The sequence below is a fragment of the Alligator sinensis genome, unplaced genomic scaffold (genome assembly GCF_000455745.1).
Source record: "Alligator sinensis unplaced genomic scaffold, ASM45574v1 scaffold142_1, whole genome shotgun sequence".
Taxonomy (NCBI): Eukaryota; Metazoa; Chordata; order Crocodylia; family Alligatoridae; genus Alligator; species Alligator sinensis.
In genome coordinates this window covers 19,020-30,895 of record NW_005843744.1, presented here as the reverse complement: position 1 = coordinate 30,895, position 11,876 = coordinate 19,020, and the positions used below count along the sequence as shown (strand labels likewise).

The following is an 11,876-nucleotide window of genomic DNA, read 5'->3' as shown; positions in this document are numbered from 1 at the left end:
TAGAAGACAGTGTTAGCGGGGTGGCGAGCACTGAACTGCCTGCAGAGGCTGGCAGCGGCCACCAATCTCAGGGCGGGGCATGTGCCCCTCCCACCAGTCACCTCCACTCACCTCCACATATTGCCCCTAAACTTCACCACCCTTTAGAAATTCAACAACAGGCACATTCAAAATTTGTTAAACTCCCATTTCCTCCTTTCTGCGGCCACCCACCTCCAAGACAAACCAGCCCTCTAGCCAAAAACCTGAGGCTCATTCAAAAACAAAATCACACGTTTTTCGTAAACACTGTAATTTAGGGAAAGGGAGGAGGCAGATTTATACACTGCGGGGGTAATCAGCAGACAGGACAATTATGGAGATGAATGTGTGCGCTCCAGGATCATGGAATCATAGAAAGTTAGAGTTGGAAGGGACCTCAGGAGGTCATCTAGTTCAACCCCAGCTAAATCATCGATTTCATAGATTTCCTAAGCATTAGGGCTGGAAGGGACCTCAGAAGATCATCGAGTCCAGCCCCCCGCCCCAGGGGCAGGAAGTCAGCTGGGGTCAAAGCATTCCAGCAAGGTAAGCACCCAAACGTTTCTTAAGAGTCCAGAGCAGGTGCTTGCACCACCTCTGGAGGGAGTCTATTCCAGGCCTTGGAGGCTCGGACAGTAAAGAAGTTTTTCCTTATGTCCAGCCTAAAACGGTCTTGGAGGAGTTTGTGACAGTTTGACCTTGTCATCCCTTGGGGCGCTCTGGTCAACAGGCATTCCCCCAGATCCTGATGCACACCCCGTATGTACTTCTAGGCTGCCACCAGGTCACCCCGAGTCTGCGCTTTTCCAGGTTGAAAAGTCCCATAGCGCTCAGCCTCTCTTCATAAGGCCGGTTCTCTTGCCCTCTGATCACATGCGTGGCTCTCCTCTGGACTCTCTCAAGCTTCTCCACATCTTGCTGGAACTGTGGAGCCCAGAATTGGATGCAGTACTCCAGCTGCGGCCTCACCAAGGCCGAGTACAGTGGGAGGATGACATCCTGAGATTTACTTGAGAGCATCTATAGATGCCAGAATTTTGTTCGCTTTACCAGCTGCAACACTGCATTGGTGGCTCATGTTCATCTTGTGGTCAATCAAGACCCCCAAGTCTTTTTCAACCGTGGTGCTAGCGAGCATAGCACTGTCGAGCATATAAGCATGCTGCATATTCCCCCCCACCCCTGCCACGGTGGAGCACCTTGCATTTGTTGCTATTGAATGTCATCAGGTTTATATCCACCCACTTTCTAAGCCAATCCAGGTCAGCCTGGATTACCACCCTATCCTCAGGTGTGGAGGTTTTACCCCAAAATTTAGTGGCATCAGTGAACTTGGCCAGTCCACTTCTGACATCAGTATCCACATAATTAATAAAGACACTAAAAAGAACAGATCCAAGGATGGAGCCTTGGGGGGCACCACTGGTCACAGAGCACCGTGATGATTCACTTCTGCTGAGCGCCACTCTCTGGTCCAGCCTCAGAGCCAATTCCCCAGCCGTCGGACTGTGATGTAGCTAAGGCCACAGTTGGCCAATTTTTCTATGAGGCGATCATGGGACACCAGATCAAAGGCATTTTTGAAGTCCAGCTATATGACGTCAATCTCTTCTCCCCTGTCCAGGTGATACGTCAGCTGGTTAGAAGATGAGATTGGCCAGGCAAGACCTACCCACAACTAACCCGTGCTGGCTGTCCCTCAAGATGTTGCCATCAGCCAGCTTGTCACGAATGGGGTTTTTGATGATTTTTTTTCCAGAATCTTTCCAGGGATTGAGGTCAAGCTGATTGGCCTGTAGTTCCCTGGATTTACTTTCCTCCCTTTCTTGAAGAAAGGCACCACACTGGCCTTCTTCCAATCTTCAGGTACTTCACCTGAGCGCCATGAGTTTTCAAATATCTTTGCCAGTGACTGGGCTATGATGCCTGCCAGCTCCTTAAGTACTCTGGGGTGCAAACTGTCAGGACCAGCTGACTTGAAGGTGTCCAGCCTCTCAGCCATCCCAGCCAAAGTTTTGTCCAGCCGGGTCTTGAAAACCTCCAAGGATGGAGATGCCACCACCTCTCTGGGGAACCTGCTCCAGCGTTTCACTACTCTCATGGTGAGAAAATTCATCCTATCTAACCAAAACTTCCCTTGTGGCAACTTCAGATGGTTGCTCCTTGTTCTGTCATCTGACACCACTGAGAAGAGTTCAGCTCCATCCTCTTTGGAGCCATCCATCAGGTGGTTGGAAAGCTTCTATTAAATCCCAGTCTTTCAGACTTTCTATTAAATCTAAGTCTTTTCTTCTGTAGACTAAATAAGCCCAGTTTCCTCAGCCTATCCTCATAAGTCATGTCCCCCAGCCCCCTCACCATTTTGTCACCCACCACTGGACTTGTCTCCAATGTGTCCACATCCATTCTGCAGTGCTGGGCCCAAAACTGAATACAGGAGTCCAGATGTGGCCTCCCCAGTGCGAAACAGAGGGAAATAATCACTTCCCTTTACCCACTGCCAACACACCTACCAATGCAGCCCAGGATGCTGTTAGTCTTCTTGGCAACAAGGACACGCTGCTGGCTCATATTCAGTGTATAGTCCACTGCAACCCCAGGGCCTTTTCTGCAGGATGAGTTAACTTCTTGAAGTAGCCCCTACAGGACACTCACGGAGCCAAATGGCTTTGGCACTAGCAGGGAAGCCTCAGTATTCCCAATGGGAAATTACAACATGCTGCATTTCACCCACAGGATGGCTTCATACTTTCCCCACCCTTCCATAGAAGAGGCAGGACTTGTCACAGGTTGCACCTCCTTTACCCTATCACATTTAACCCAGAAAAGGCACTCTACTTCCCCCTGGCCAAAGGTTCATTCAAAACAGCAGGGTCCTTGGCAGCACAGTAGGACATCGGTGTGATGCCTCAAACGTGACCAACTCCTGCTCCTGAGGCTTAGCAAAACCCCTTGAATAGTGGTGAATCCTCTGGAAAGGAAAGGGGCTGACAAACCACAGAGAGAACCACCATCTTCCATGAAAAGGGTTCTGGGCCCTGGTCTGTTCCCATGTCAAGCTCTGGAGAGGACACAGAGACCAGCCACAGGGGTATCATGTTAAGTTGTGGGGCGTGATTACCAAGGAATCTGTTATAGAGAAGGGCATGAAGGGAAGGAGGGTAGGGGGGCAGCTTGCACCTGGTGGTGCAGTTCTGATGAGAGGCTGAAAAGCTAAATCTTGACAAACTGGGTTTACTGGGTGGCAGTAGCAGTTTCTTGCAGACTGCGATGGGTAAGTGCACGCCTGAGAGAGGGGTGATGTGGTGGGGAGAAAAGGCATGGTCAGGGTGGAAGGCAAGGAATGCTTCCCTAGCAAAAAATGTCCTCCTTCTTGCAACTGTAGAGCCTCGAATACAAGAACCCTGGGCCCAGGAGAAAAGTTGAAGCTGGGAGTCGGTCAAAGACAGTCCCTGGGTGTCACCTGGAGCCAGCTGTCTTGGGGAGGGCACCTATTCTGGAGGCACTTCTTCTCCCCCTGGGAGCACTGGCTGCTTTTAGAGAATGAGGAGGCTGATGCAGAGATCATCTCTTCACAGGTTCCCACCATCCAGACTGGCCTCTACCTGAGAGGTTTCCTTTTAAACCCTCACACACATCAAACCTCTGTGTCCTTCGGCTTTTGCAGTGACCTAGAAAGGCTGAACAAAAAGTGAACTCTTGCTGCACTGCACCAGCATGAGGCTGCTTCCTTGGATGCAGACACTGGTGAGTGCTGAGCAGGTATACATCTCCAAATCCTTCCTGTATTGCTGGCAGAATTAAGGACACTCCTGGATAGGGATGCACTGGTGCTGGGCCAGTTTGGAGGAGTGGAGGAAGCACTTCCCGCACCCTAAGCACTGATATGTTTTCTTCTCTGTGTGGATAAGCTGGTGCCGAGCCAGGCTGGAGGAGTAAGTGAAACTCTTCCCACACTCCGAGCAGTGATATGGCTTCTCCCCTGTGTGGATACGCTGGTGCTGAGTCAGGTTGGAGGAGTGAGTGAAGCTCTTCCCGCACTCAGAGCACTGGTGTGGCTTCTCCCCTGTGTGGATCAGTTGGTGCTGGGCCCGGTTAGAGGACAGGGTGAAGCTTTTCCCACACTCCGAGCACCAATGTGGTTTCTCTCCCGTGTGGATGAGGCGGTGTTTGGTCAGGTCGGAGGACAGGGTGAAGCTCTTCCCACACTCTGAGCAGTGATGTGGCTTCTCCCCTGTGTGGATACGCTGGTGCTGAGTCAGGTTGGAGGAGTGAGTGAAGCTCTTCCCACACTCTGAGCACTGATACGGCTTCTCTCCTGTGTGGATCAGGTGGTGCTGGGCCAGTTTGGAGAACTGGGTGAAGCACTTCCCACAGTCTGAGCACTGATGTGGCTTCTCCCCTGTGTGGATGAGCTGGTGCTGGGCCAGGTTGGAGAACTGGGTGAAGCTCTTCCCACACTCTGAACAGTGATGTGGCTTCTCCCCTGTGTGGATACGCTGGTGGTGAGCCAGGCTGGAGGACTGAGTGAAGCTCTTCCCACACTCTGAGCACTGATATGGCTTCTCCCCTGTGTGGATGCGTCGGTGCTGGGCCAGGCTGGAGGACTGAGTGAAGCTCTTCCCGCACTCCAAGCACTGATGTGGCTTCTCCCCTGTGTGGATACGCTGGTGCCGAGCCAGGCCTGAGGAGTGAGTGAAGCTTTTCCCACACTCCAAGCACTGATATGGCTTCTCCCCTGTATGGGTACGTTGGTGCCAAGCCAGGCCAGAGGAGTGAGTGAAGCTCTTCCCACACTCTGAGCACTGATACGGCTTCTCCCCTGTGTGGATCAGCTGGTGCTGGGCCAGGCTGGAGGAATGAGTGAAGCTCTTCCCACACTCTGAGCACTGATGTGGCTTCTCCCCTGTGTGGATACGCTGATGCTGAGCCAGGCTGGAGGAATGAGTGAAGCTCTTCCCACACTCTGAGCACTGATGTGGCTTCTCCCCTGTGTGGATCAGCTGGTGCTGGGCCAGGTAAGTGGATCGGGTGAAGCTTTTCCCACACTCCAAGCACCAGTGTGGTTTCTCTCTTGTGTGGATGAGCCGGTGTTTGGTCAGGTAGGAGAAATGGATGAAGGTCTTCCCACACTCTGAGCACTGATGTGGCTTCTCCCCTGTGTGGATAAGCTGGTGCAGAGCCAGGTTGGAGGATCGGTTGAAGCTCTTCCCACACTCTGAGCATTGATGTGGCTTCTCCCCTGTGTGGATGAGCTGGTGCTTGGTCAGGTTGGAGAACTGAGTGAATCTCTTCCCACACTCTGAGCATTGATGTAGCTTCTCTCCTGTGTGGATGCGCTGGTGCCTCTTCCCACACTCTGAGCACTGATGTGGCTTCTCCCCTGTGTGGATACGCTGGTGTTGAGCCAGGCTGGAGGAGAGAGTGAAGCTCTTCCCACACTCCAAGCACTGATGTAGCTTCTCACTTGTTTGCATGCACCAGTGCCTGGCCAGGCTGGAGAGCTGCCTGAATCTCTTCCCACACTTGGTGCAGCAGTGCTGCACACACTGGTGTTGAGACAGGTCTTGCCAGCAGATGAAGTTCTTCCTGCACTCAGTGCAGTGGTGTGTCTTCCTGCCCAGGTGGATGGACAGCTGCTGAAACAGGGATAAAAAAGTAGGTGAAGGTCTTGCCACACTTGACACAGCTGTGCTTGATGCTTCCCCCTCTGCACATGCAGGTGCTTGACCAGGTCTGCAGACACACAAAAAGCTTCCCCATTTGGTGAAGCAGCAGGGTACCTCTCCAGAATGGGTCTGGTGGTGAGCAGCCAGGGTGGACAGGCAGGTGAAGCTCTTCCCACACTTGGTGCATACATGGGACCCAGTGTACCTTATCTTGTGAAGAGCCAGGAGTGATGGGCACTTAAAGGTTTTCCTGACCTTCAGGCAGAGGTAGGCTCTACCCTTGTGCTTGGCAGTAAGCTCCTTCTTCCCTCTGAGGCCCTCCCCACAGCCTTAGCTTGGATGCTGTGCCTCTTTCCAGTGTCTATCAGCTCCACAAATTCTTCCCTACGCCCAGGGCTCTTTCTAAGATCTGCCCCTTCTCCACTCTCATGCTCAACTGTAGATGGTACCTGGTTCATCACATTCTCCTTTTGCTTTTGAGCTCTTCCATGACTCTTATGCCACTGCTCCTCTGGTCTCAGGGAGCCCATCGTACCCAAACTTCCTGGGGAAGCCCATGCTGGCTCCAGGTCTGGAGACCCTTTTGCAGGAGGCTGATCCTCAGCTCTGCTCAGCAGCCAGGCACCTCCTGCATGGGGAAAAGAAACTCCAGCTGACTGCCTACCTTGTTGGTAAAGAGTATGGCTTGGGGACCAGATCCAGCCTGGGGAGGGGCTGTGTCCAACCCATAGCGGGTTCCTTGGTCCTGCCTGGCCAAGGCACCACCCAGTTGTGTCGTGTCCTGTTGCCCCTGGGCATGCAGTGGGGCTGAGATGGCTCCACAGTTGGGCTGCCTTTCTAGGCAGTCTGGGCGGTGGCAGCTCCTTCTGGCTGCTGCCAGCCCCACAGTAGCAGCAGGTACCATTGCACACAGCCCTGACCCTGCGTGCCAGCCCTAGACTCGCCCATCTGGGCTGAGCAGCAGCAGCACAGGAGAGAAACTGCTGCTCAACACAGGGCAAAGTGGCACCTCTCCCTCCCGTTGCAGGCACTTCCAGATTTAGCTGTCCAGACCCCGTGCAGGGCTGTCCTGAGTCTCTACTGTGCCACCCCTGCCTCCGAGCTGCCCGGTAGGGCAGCGGTGGCAGTACAGAGCAGACACAGAGCAGTCCCACACAGGCTCTGGGTGGCTGTACCAGGAAGCACTGGCAGTGGCCGCTTTTACCCTGCACTGAGCAGCAGTTTCTCTCTCGTGCTGCCTGTGGCAGCACAATAGGGGGTGCTATTACACAGACACCCACCACACTGTGCCTGGCCAAAAACTGCGCCTTGGGAGTCTCCCTCAGAGAGCCTACAGCCAGCTGTCCCTCTTCCTGGAGAACCCCTGCAAGCCTGCAGTAACGCTGCCACCACCTGGGCACTAGTCTCTGGCAGGGCTCTGCACAGCCTGGGGCACACGGACGCTGCAAAACTAGGGGGTGCTTTGCCCACAGTAATATTTCCATGTGTTTCTTTCAGCCCAGAGCATCCCATGATAGCATTAGGAAGAACTGAGAGAAGATAAAAAAAGACAAACTTTGCTGGCCAGGCAGGGGGTGGAAGGTCTCTCTCCGTCTCTCATTCTCTCTCCCTGTGTGCAACAATGCAGGATGTAACCCAACACCCTTGTTGATTGGGGGGGGGGGGTCAGTGTGTTGAACAAGGAAGTCAGAATACACTTTCAGCAAACAAAAGCAACTTGCTTGCTTTTCTTTAAGGAGACTGGATACAATGACCCTTTTAAGATATGACTTGCCTATACATGATTCCTAACTCCTGCAGGTCTCCAGGTTTTTACCTACAGAAATCACCAGGCCACGGCCTGGGGTACAAGTTTGTAGTTTCCAGGTGCCCACCGGAAGGAAGAGAGTGATCCTCCCTTCCCCTAAGAATTTTATCTAGCCAGGTCACCTGATTCACCACCCTGATCCAAGAGGAGCATGGAGGGAGAGGGGTCACCTGGGCTGACCCAAGTGAGGGTCAGAGAAAGGGGGAGATGATTTCTTCATACCACTGCTGTTGAGCCTGGGCCCCAGCAAGAGCTCCAGGATGGGCAGCAGCAGCAGTGGCAGCGCCAGGAAGAAACTGTTGCTCATTGCAGGTGGGAAAGTGGCACCTTTTCCACACCAAAAACAGGCAGTTTTTGGTGTGGTTGCCCAGAGCTCGCGTCATGCTGGGCTGCCCTGAAGCTCTGTCACCGCTGCCTCTGGGCTGCCCTGTGTGGCAGTGGTGACAGTGTGGAACAGCCACAGGGCAGTCTAGAGGCACTGGTGACAGAGCTGGAGGGCAGCCTGGCATGGCACGGGCAGCCGCAACAAAAACTGCCTGCTAGTGGGAGGGCAGCTTTTCCCCCACAACGGGCCACAGTTTCTTCCTGGCTGCTGCTGCTCAGCCCAAAGCTGGCATGAGGCATGTGGGGTTGGGGGCAGCAGTGTCAACAGCCAGAAGCAGCCATCCTAGCTGCGCTGCATGCCCAGGGGCAGTAGGACACGCCAAGGCCGGGCAGAGCACGCTGCGCTGGGACTGCACACTTTTGGCAGTAGCAGGGGAGGCGCTGCAGGGTGAGTCGGCTCTGGGCTGTTGTTGGGGTGGAGGATGACCGGCTCAGAGGGGTGTATGCAGGGGGCTTCCATGCACACCCCACATACCCCACAACCACACCATCCCCCACACATTCATACATCCCATAAACACTGCACCTACCCACACCCTGCCCTACACCCCTCTCCCCACTCACACCTGCAAGCCTCTGGGGGGGATCCCTGCTCACTACTACATGCACACACCACACATACACACACGCCCAGCCACCCTCCCCCTTCATAAAACCCACAGCCCTCTACTTATCTCCACAAACACCCCACACCCACCCATACCCCCACACCCTCCTCCACACCCCACATACACCCATCCACTCACACACCCACAGCTGCCCACAAACCCTATACCTACCCACCCATAACCCTCCACATCCTTCGCACTATACAAGGATAAGACTTCATTTTGAGCTATTATACAATCACTGCTATATATACACAGCAGAAACCCAACAAATCAGGACAAAAATATATATATTTTTAAATAAAATTAAAATATATTGTTACAGATATTCGATTTTTAGTAAATAATTTCTGGGTTTTTTCCCCCCTGTTTCCAAGGTGGCAAATCCACTTCCCAAAAGGAGTACTTCTGGGGGGAAGGGAAGGGACTTCTGGTGGCAAAGGCCAGAGGTTAGGATGGGACTTTGGTCCCAATATGTCGACCTGGACATGAGGCCGCCTTTGCAGCCCTCCACAGATCACCAAAATTTGTTAAACGGCCCTCCAGCCAAAATAATTGCCCAATCCCTGCATTACAGCATAATACACTGTGTCTGAGGTCAGCACCCTGGAATGGCAGAACAGGGCAGGCCTCCAGTTTCCAGGTCCCCCTGGCACTCTGGTCATGGAGATTTACTGAGAGCAGAGTCAGGTGGAGGGGACAAACAACTCACCTAGCAGCAAGTCCTCATCATCCTGAGATTTCCCCATGAATCCTGAGATTTCCCCACGGTCCTCACCATCACAGACCCAGAGCTCCACTTGTCCTTTCTGGATGCTGCAGATTAAGTCAGGTGTGGGTCCTCGATATCCTGTTTGGTTAAAGAGCATTTGTGACTGGGTACTGGATTCAGAATAACCAACCGGAATTTGGGGAATAGATCCAATGAACTCAAGGTGTCTACTAAGGCCTTGATGGACAAGGGAGAATGGGCAGTTAAGATGAAAGAGAAGGCACTGCAGGGAGAAGCCTTCAAGAGATGATGGTCCTCGTCATCCAGGTGGTAGAGGGCTGGTAATGGGAAACAAAGAATGAATCACTCCTGACTTAGAAAGGGCATTAAACTGACAGTAACCAGGGACAAGAGTGGAGATGCAATGATCTGTGATGTACTGGGAAGTAAAAATACACAGCTTTCACTGTTTTCAAGGTACCAAAGAGAAGAAATATTGGACACACTTATCGATGGATAACATTTATCTTATCAGTGTGATTCCAGGAAAAGGAGTGAAAATGAGCTTAGTGAAGGGATTTGTGGCAGTGAAAAGCATGCATGACAGGTGGCTGACAATGAGACCTTTTTTCTGGAGGAGAAGGTAATTCATCATGACCAGGGCCAGGAAAGGATGATTTCATAACAACTCATAATAACTGATGAGCAATCATCCCAAGCATTGGGAGGATCATACCAGAAGGGGAGATGAGTGCACAAGTTGGCAACTACTACAGGGTTTAACAAAGTCCCTGGGAGTCATAGATATGGACAAAGGAAGGAAGGAAGCACATTTCACAACATGTGAAAGGCCATAATATAGAAGTGGTCAATATGGTCTTTGTTGAGCTAAAGAAAACATTAAAGCACTTCCCTAAGGAAATCCTCTGGGTGAAAGGGAGGGAAAAGAAAGCACCAGAAAAGCAAACTGACTTAGTAAGAGGTCAGTACCTCAACCCTGCGCACAAATCAGAACAAGCCCCTGTATAAGAGATCTTCTGGAAAGGAAAACTGGGTTTCACTAGGTCCTGCAGCTAGCCCACTTCTTTTTGTCACAGTGATGGGTATCTGATCTTCAGAGGGATATTAGGAAGAACACAAGAAAATGTTTGAGAATGGCAGAGAGAACTTGAGAGCACAGGTCTTAAGAGAAATACAGCCAAGCCCAAGTCTCTGATGTATAGAGATGAAGATGTTAGGAAGGGATGTGGGCAGAAGCTTCCAGTGACCCATGGCTAGAAGTACCTGGGTATCATCACGTCTACATATGTCACTAGAGGAGGAGTTGAGGAAATGCATCATCCACCTGTTGTAGCAGCAGAGCCTGATAAGACTTTCTATTAACTTCTGCTGGGTCATAACAACAGGAGAAAGGGGATTTAGATCTCACAGAACTGAGCATGCTAGGATTCTTAAAAGTGTTTGGAGAGGACACAATAGGACAGGCAGGGAAGAAATCAGAATCATTCCCCAAGGAACAGCTCTCAGTGCATTTATGTACAATGAACTGGAGATATGAACATGCTGCAAAGGCAAAGGGAGATCATGTTATCAAGAAACGGCTGCATGTGGAAAAACTAGGAGTTATAAGAATGGGGAAGACACAAGTGAAGGCGGCTGGATCAAATGAAGGCAGATATATCAGTTTGAAATGTGAGAGAAGTCTGATCACTGACAGAGCAGCGGGAAGAAGTGGATTAAAACCCGCAGCCATAAGTTCATGAGGATGAGACTGTTGAAACACAGATGACTACAAAACTCCAGAGCTCCCATAGCTCCAGGGAGAAGCAAGAACCAGAGCTTTACCCAGGGAAACGAGGGCTTGGTAATTCTTCAGCATCTGGTCCTGGTAAAGCACCTTGTCGTCATCGTCCAGCAGCTCCCACTCCTTCCGTGTGAAATACACGGCCACGTCTTCAAACACCTCCCAAAGCTGCAGTCACAAGCGTTACACCATCAGTGTCTCCTCTTCCAGCTGCTTCCAGCCCCCACAGCCCTGTCTGGGATCACTCTGTGCTACAACTAGTTGCAATCATGGCCATGACAGGTAAGGGCACACACCATTCCCCAGTCTTCAGCTGACATGCGATGTGGATGCCGCTGTGGACCCAGGCGTTCATGTGTCACAGCTTTAGCCCAGCTCATCACGTTCTATTTTGCTCAGTCCTTTGAGCCTGGGCAGCAGTTTTAGGGCAGGGATCCCTGGCTCCATGCATTGTAACCAGGCCTTTCCCACGCCACACCCCACCTGGCTTTCTACACGTGGGAGGGAGCTCCTGCTAATGCAGCTTGGTGTGTTTGCAGCCTCTGTCACCACAGGCTTGTCTCTCTGCTCCCCAGATTCCTACAGCACCCCTGGCTCCTCCTGCCCTCTGCCCCAGCTCTACTCCCACCCACGACTGAACCAGGTGCCCTGCTCACCTCCAAGCTCTCCCCCTGCTTTGGAGGCCTGCCGTGCCCCCTCCGCACTTGGCCCAGCTCAGATGTCAGGGAGCTCCTCTCCATTCCCCAGTCTTTAGCTGAAACGTGATGTGGATGCCACTGTGGACACACGAGTTCACGTGTTGGCTTCAGCCCAGCTCATCAGGTTCTGTTTGCTTGGGCATGGAGACAGGGGATCGCGGCTCCGGCCCGGC

General features: G+C 52.2%; 1 protein-coding gene across 2 annotated transcripts in view; it reads right to left on the bottom strand.

Moving 5' to 3' along the window:
- Nucleotides 1-3,681: 3,681 nt before the first annotated feature.
- Nucleotides 3,682-11,876, bottom strand: part of LOC102385260 (zinc finger protein 420-like) — a 10,382-nt gene continuing 2,187 nt past the window's right edge. The window contains exons 3-7 of one of the 2 annotated variants that reach the window (XM_025195698.1): nucleotides 11,662-11,781; nucleotides 11,047-11,173; nucleotides 9,202-9,339; nucleotides 6,140-6,318; nucleotides 3,682-5,660 (exon numbers count right to left, since the gene is read on the bottom strand). In XM_025195698.1, coding sequence (XP_025051483.1) covers nucleotides 3,822-5,660; nucleotides 6,140-6,318; nucleotides 9,202-9,339; nucleotides 11,047-11,173; nucleotides 11,662-11,781 — 2,403 coding nt within the window. In that variant the 3' untranslated portion in view covers nucleotides 3,682-3,821. The remainder of the gene's footprint in view (nucleotides 5,661-6,139; nucleotides 6,319-9,201; nucleotides 9,340-11,046; nucleotides 11,174-11,661; nucleotides 11,782-11,876) is intronic. The other variant, XM_014527634.2, reaches the window with a different exon arrangement.